This window comes from Candida orthopsilosis (assembly GCF_000315875.1).
Source record: "Candida orthopsilosis Co 90-125, chromosome 5 draft sequence".
Lineage (NCBI taxonomy): Eukaryota > Fungi > Ascomycota > Pichiomycetes > Serinales > Debaryomycetaceae > Lodderomyces > Lodderomyces orthopsilosis.
Window position 1 is genome coordinate 306,004 of NC_018298.1, and position 7,396 is coordinate 313,399.

Here is a 7,396-nt window from a genome sequence, read left to right on the forward strand (position 1 = left end):
TTGTTTCAAAATGAAAGCTTTGGCTTCACACTCCGTTTATCTATTATTCTCGATATCTTTAAGCCCGAACAACCAAGCGGCTGCAAGTCTGCTACCGCTTAATTAGAAGCTTGCTAGTCCCTGAAAGACTAGCCTCACAAACTTAAACTTGAGAGATCAGCTTGCACTACAAATTGTCAACGTTCCAATGGGAAAAGAGTACTCCGAAGGCCTCAAAGCGGAGTACAACAATATCTTTACCCTATTGAAGCATTTTTACCATTGCACTTCCCCATCATTCTTCAAACAATTCTTGGCATTTCATCAGGTCAATGAGACATTCTTTACCATTCATTCTGTTCCATCGATTCAAAATTCAAAATCAATCTTTTTGCAATTCTTGGCTACTTCTTCTTTAGAAATTTTTTCTTATCTATGTAAAACAAGCTTTGTTTTCGATTTTTGTAACCTTCAACGATTCCAATTCAGCTCAACAGAAAATACACCTTTTGCAAAGCAAATATAGAGTCCTGTGGTGGTTGTGACTCTATGTACTATAGAACCTAGTTAAAGGCTCCGGGGCTGAACACCTTTGGGATCGAGAGGGGAGAGTCAAAGAGAACAAACTACTATATGCTTGTTTTTTGCAACAATTCACTCCTCATTCACTTACAAATTTTGCCTTCAATTAGTAGCACGTCCCCTCTTCCCATAAAATTTTGAAGCCTATATAAGATCAAGGATTATCCTTTCCATTTTGTCGAATTTCAGTGTATCCTTCGTTCATCCTTTCATCAGTTACTTGACAATTTGAGAAAAAGGTGCCAACAACTACAACTATACTCGCAACCCCCCAAGAAAAAGAAAATCACTCTTCACAAAGCATGTCATATAAAACCGATAACAAACTCACACAAACATCAGTTGCCATTGATTCTCAAGAAGATCATCATGATGATTCAAGTAGAGATTCACAAGTTGAACTTCCATACACGGAGGAGAAAAAACCATTTTGGCAAAGATTTAGATTTCGCGTTGATACTACTGATCATCCACCTCAAATATTCAATTTGACTTTATACTTAAGTATTTTTGTATTTGGGTTGTTTGGAGCAGCTAGAGGTATTGATGAAGGTACAGGTATGTATTAAGATACAAGCACAACTCGTTTATTGTATAATACTAACTTATTCTAGTCTCTGGAAATCTTGCTCTTCCAGCATTTACTCGGAAGTTTGGATTAAGTGACCCAACAAAGACAGAACATGAGGTTGCCACATTAAAATCAAATATTGCTTCCATGGTCCAATTGGGTTCAGTTGCAGGTGCGATCATTGCTATGAAATCAGTTGATTTCTTTGGAAGACTTAGAGCATTACAAGTTGTGTGTATTATTTGGTTGATTGGTGTTTCAATTCAAGTTTCTTCCCATTCAGTTGGCCAATTATTTGCTGGTAGATTTATTGAAGGGCTAGCTATTGGACAGACCACTTCTATTGGCCCTGTTTACATGTCCGAGGTTGCTCCAAGTCCTATTCGTGGCATGGCTAACTGTATTTTTGCTGGTGCTGTGTATTTAGGTATTATGTTGGGATACTTTTCAAACTACGGCTCAGCATTACATATCCCAGCAATGTTGAGTGATGGGTCAGTCAATGATACTCAATGGAGGGTGACCTTTTGTTCAAAATTTATCATGGCTGGTTTTATCTTTATTACTTCATTCTTTTGGTGTGTTGAAAGTCCTCGTTGGTTATTGAAACATGACAAGTCACAAGAAGCTATTGATAAATTAAGCAAATTAAGAAACTTACCAACCGACCATCCATACATTGTTGCTGAGATTAGTGACATCAATGAACAAGTTATGGCTGAGAAGGAAGCAGCAAGAAGCTCTTCATTAATCAGTAACTTCAAACAAATTTTTACTGTAAAGAGCATTGCTTACAGATTGATTATCATTGGTGGTGGAAGTCAAGTCCTAGGCCAATGGAGTGGTGCAAATGCCGTCACTATATATGCTTCGGAATTGTTTTCGCTTGTGGGAGTCACTGGTATTGACAAGTTAAAGATGTCTGCAGTCTTGGGTGTTGTCAAATTCTTTTCTGCTTACTTTGCTGCATTTTTCCTTATTGACATCTTGGGTAGAAAAAGATCACTTTACATTGGGATCTGCGGTCAAATGTTGTGCTTGTTGTACTATGCCATCTTTTTGAATTTAGTTCCAGAAGCCGCTGAGGGAGTTGCTATAAATGACCATGCCAAGAGAGCTAGTACTGGTGCATTAGCTGCTATTTTTCTAAGTGGTACATTTTGGACAATTGGATTCAATTCAATTCAGTATTTGATTGGCAATGAAATTTTCCCACTCGGAATCAGATCTTTTGCTCAATCTATAATAATGGTGTTACATTTCGCTAATCAATATGGAAATTCCAAAGCAATGCCAAAACTTATGCTTGCTATGCATTCATTTGGTGCATTTTATTTCTTTGTTGGTGTTTTATGTGTGGCGTTGGTATGGGCTTTCTTCCTTCCTGAATTGAAAGGTAGAAGTTTGGAGTCAATCGAGGAAGTGTTTACATTGCCATGGTATGACTTGAGACGTTGTAATAAATTGGTTCCTGATCATTCACAAATTCACAAGGTTAAATACACCAATAGCAGACGTAATACCGGATTTGAAAATATACATTTTGATTTAGAACAAAACAAGCATAGTGTTGAAATGATTGAAAATTCGGAAGCTACAAACACTAATAATGATGCTAGGAGAAGCTCAGGGGAGGAAGATGACGAGAAGAAGGGCCAATGAAGGGCATTTATAGTTTTAAGTATGACATACGAAATGATTGATTTTCAAGAAAGTAATTGTATGTCTTTGACGAGCACTAAAGTGTGTCTCATAAGCTACAAGCTAATACTCTTTGATAACTGATCAAGCTGCAACTATGGACCGTTGAAAAAGATAGATAGCTTTGCAACCTTTCTCCCCACGATAACTTCTTGTACGCATTTACACGACTACCATAGTATTTCAAGATTACACAAAAGATAAAGACAACAATCGAGAAAAAATAAAATTATTCTTTTGTTTTTATTTTTTGTTTTCGTTTGAGAGTGAATCTCACTAACACTAATAAAGAACAATCATTTAATCTCTCGGTTCGTTTTTGTTCCGATCTCTCTTATTGTGAGGAGAATTTTAGCTCCGTGTGGGGAAATTTAAACGAGCGAGAAAAGAATTAGTAGGTGTGAAATTTTTTCTTCATCTGACGATGGTTGGGGGAACTCAGTATTTAGTAAACCACTCTCAACTTACGTCCCGGATTATTCCTTTTCCTCTTTAACTGCAGATGCATGCCTTTAGATAAGAAAACGTACTAACGTTTGATTTAGTAAAAACTCGGAACGAATTAAGCATAAAACGCAAAGGAGGAGGGGTATATGCAGCCCCCCAAATATTAATTAATGAGTTAAAAACGTTTTATAAAATTCTTGATTGCATTTCGTTCATGGCTTTTATTTGACAGTAGCTCTCTGGGATGTTTCCTCCACTCTGTGCAGTCTAAAAGAAACAAACTAAGTTTCCAATGTGAGCTAAATTTACTCCTCACGGCATTTGAAATCTAGAAGACTCAAACTGAACATAATGGCCCAGCTTTATTTACGATACACTCTAAATAGGGCAATTGTTTTTACAAAGAATTCTCTGGTATTCATAATCATTGCGTGATAGTGCTTTGTATTTTAAAGTTTGTATTACATCATCTGATTCTAAGCGCTCAAAACAGTTTTTTTTATTTCTTTAAATTGAAATTTACAAAACAAAAATGTAACAACTGAATAATGAAAACAATAGATGTTAAAATTTTATCAAGTCAACCCCGCCCTTTCTTTTGAAATTGATCGCAATAAAAGATTTTAGGTTTATACTTTTGTTGTGAAACTTAGACAAGACAGCTAGTAGAAGAAACTCAAAAGATCACTAAGTTGGACTAGCCAGTTCTGTATTCAGCTTACACCACGAGTTTTTCATGGCTACGACATCGTGGTTTGACTTTGTACTTGTTCGGGAACAAGTATCACCTGATGAAGTATAAAATATTGTAAACAATAGGGGCATTGCTCTGGTTTCTTGTTTAGCTCCCATTACTTCCTGTATGAAGTGATTTTTCCTTTATAACAAGAGAACAATAGTCTTTTCTTTCTTTTGCGGATAAAAAAAGAAAAAACCTTTGAAAGTTACAACTGCGGTTTTGTGTCAAATTTTGTATTCAAGCAGTGAAATTTTTACTTTTACAAAGCACACAGAAACTCCGAACATCAAAGTAACATAATACAGAGACAGACGCGGCTTATTGTCTGTAATTCCTTCTTCTCACGGTTTTTAACAAAAATCGTGACTTAATGTAATTGATGCTATTATTCACAGACTCAAAAGGTGGTTAGTATTCTTTGCAAGTTGCTCCCCATATCACAGTTTACTTTTTGCATGGCTCTTGAGGAGACAATGCACATCAAAAAAGTGGGGAAGAAAAATAGAATTAGAGCCTCATAGTTCTCAATCTCAAATAAACATTGTCCAATCCGGGTGTTTGGCCAAGCTTTTTGAAAATGTTAGACATTTTGGGGGCGAGACAGTACTATACATGTTTCTAATCACTCTGCAAATAGTTTTGTAATTCAACTCCTTCCAAAGGTGGGGTAAAAGCTCTTCTTCTCTGCACCTAACTTTGTGTTGGTTTTGAAAATTTAGCCGTGGTTGCATATTTCACCCATATCTCTTCAACTTGAAAAAAAAGCTCAACAAAAATTTACAGACTTATTAGAAGAAGCGCTTTTCATGCAGAAAATCTTATATTTTAGTGATGTCTTTCGAGAAGCTCCGGGAAGTGGGGAAGAAGTACAAACAGTCTTGGGCTTTGGTAAGGCTTTAGTATGTAAGACACAAAAAGAAGAAACGGGCCGGTGCACATTAATTGCAAATTACAGTAACATCTTCTCTTTCAATCCTGCAACATTATGTACAGTTTGTAATTTATACTTTCCTTTATTCATAATATATAAACAAAGTAATTTCCTTCTTCAAAGTAATTTGACACATTCTATATCTTTCTTGATTACCCATATTAAAGTTACACCTAAGAAAAATCTTGCTTTAGCCAAGACAAACTTTTTGACACCCTAAATCGCTAAGAAAATAATAACATAAAAGGATCTTCACATATTAAGCGAGCCCTTAGATTTCAAATATGACTTTCCCACTTTCAAAAAAGTATGAGAAATCTGATGTTGCAGTTGCAAAAGTTGAATCGAATAAAGGCAAGGATGTTCAGAGTGAGAAATCTCAAGATATAATTGCTGCAGAACCATATCCAAGTAACGATGAAAAGAAGGAAACATTTTGGTCAAGATTTAGATTTTCGGTTGATACAACTGATCATCCACCACAAATTTTCAACAAGACGTTGTACTTGAGTATATTTGTTTTTGGAATGTTTGGTGCAGGTAGAGGTTTAGATGAAGGTAATATTTCTGGAAATATTGCCCTTCCTGCTTTCAAACAAAGGTTTGGGTTAAGTGACGAATCAAAATCAGAAGATCAAATTGCAAACTTGAAATCAAACATTACTTCGATGGTTCAATTGGGCTCTATTGGTGGTGCCATCATTGCTATGAAATCGGTTGATTTCTTTGGTAGAATTAGAGCCATGCAATTGGTTTGTATTCTTTGGGTTGTTGGTGTCATTATCGAGATTACTTCGACTTCTGTTGGTCAATTATACGCTGGTCGTTTGATCGAAGGATTAGCTATTGGGCAGACCACATCTATTGGTCCTGTTTACATGTCCGAGGTTGCTCCAAGTCCTATTCGTGGTATGGCTAACTGTATTTTTGCTGGTGCTGTGTATTTGGGTATCATGTTGAGTTATTTTGCCAATTATGGTTCAGCCTTGCATATTCCCAATGAGAGAAGTGATGGATCACCTAATGATAAGCAATGGAGGGTTACCTTGTCTACCAAGATTATCATGGCCGGTCTCATCTTTATTACTTCATTCTTTTGGTGTGTTGAAAGTCCTCGTTGGTTGTTAAAACACGGCAAGTCTCAGGAGGCGATTGATAAATTAAGTAAATTGAGACATTTACCCAACGACCATCCATATATTATTGCTGAGATCAGTGACATCAATGAACAGGTGATGGCCGAAAAGGAGGCTACTAAAAACCAATCTTTGTGGACTAAGTTCAAACAAATCGTTACAGTAAAGAGTATTGCATACAGATTTGTGTTCATTGCTGGTGCAACTCAAGTGTTGGGTCAATGGAGTGGTGCTAATGCTGTTACAATCTATGCCTCAGAATTATTTTCTTTGATTGGTGTTACTGGTATTGATACTTTGAAAATGTCGGCTGTTTTGGGTGTTGTTAAGTTTGTTTCTGCATATCTTTCAGCATTCTTTATCATTGATATCTTGGGTAGAAAGAGAGCTATTTATATTGGTATTTGTGGTCAAATGATGTGTTTGTTATACTATGCCATTTTCTTGACAGTGGTTCCAGAAGCTGCTGAAACTGGTGTTGTCATCACTGGATCTGCTAAAAGAGCAAGTCAAGGTGCATTAGCTGCTATCTTTTTGAGTGGTACTTTCTGGACAGTTGGATTCAATTCAATTCAGTACTTGATTGGTGGTGAAATTTTCCCTCTTGGTATTAGATCATTTGCTCAATCTTTGGTTATGATTTTACATTTTGCTAATCAATATGGTAACTCCAAGGCATTACCCAAGATGATGATAGCTATGAATTCATATGGTGCTTTTTACTTTTTCGTTGGTGTGTTAACCATTTCACTCGTGTGGGCTTTCTTCCTTCCTGAATTGAAAGGTAGAAGTTTGGAATCAATCGAGGAAGTGTTTACATTGCCATGGTATGACTTGAGACGTTGTAATAAATTGGTTCCTGATCATTCACAAATTCACAAGGTTAAATACACCAATAGCAGAGGAAACACTGGATTTGAACATATTCATTTTGATTTAGAAAAGAATAAGCCAAGTGTTGAATTGGTTGAAGATTTGGTGAAGCATGATGAAAACAAGGAATCCAATGTCGATAGATCTAGAAGGGACCATGATGAAGATGACGATGACGATGATGAGAAGAAGGTTTAGTGAGAGATTTTTAGTTCTTGATTTATATACGAGAGTTATTATACGTGTTTGATTAAGAGACTTTGATTGAATGTAGTACTGAAGTTGAGTGAAGTGAACCGCTTTGAAAATATGAACTATAGTTGAACATTGTAGTTTCTACAAAATTTTTCTCATCAAATACCTTTATACTATCGCAAATTGAACCCAGGTTTACGGCCAATATTCCCTTCAGGCTTTACCTTGAGCTTCTTGTTCAG

At 36.2% G+C, this 7,396-nt stretch overlaps 2 protein-coding genes across 2 annotated transcripts; both read left to right on the forward strand. All coding sequences in view use genetic code 12, as the record gives it.

The window, feature by feature from the left end:
• Positions 1-1,279: 1,279 nt before the first annotated feature.
• Positions 1,280-2,794, forward strand: CORT_0E01500 (Mlp1 protein; the record flags this gene model as incomplete). Its single annotated transcript, XM_003869822.1, has 1 exon — positions 1,280-2,794. The coding sequence occupies one exon, from the start codon at positions 1,280-1,282 to the stop codon at positions 2,792-2,794; it is 1,515 nt and encodes a 504-aa protein (XP_003869871.1).
• Positions 2,795-5,234: 2,440 nt separating this feature from the next.
• On the forward strand, positions 5,235-7,157 carry CORT_0E01510 (Hgt17 glucose transporter; the record flags this gene model as incomplete). Its single annotated transcript, XM_003869823.1, has 1 exon — positions 5,235-7,157. The coding sequence occupies one exon, from the start codon at positions 5,235-5,237 to the stop codon at positions 7,155-7,157; it is 1,923 nt and encodes a 640-aa protein (XP_003869872.1).
• Positions 7,158-7,396: the final 239 nt, after the last annotated feature.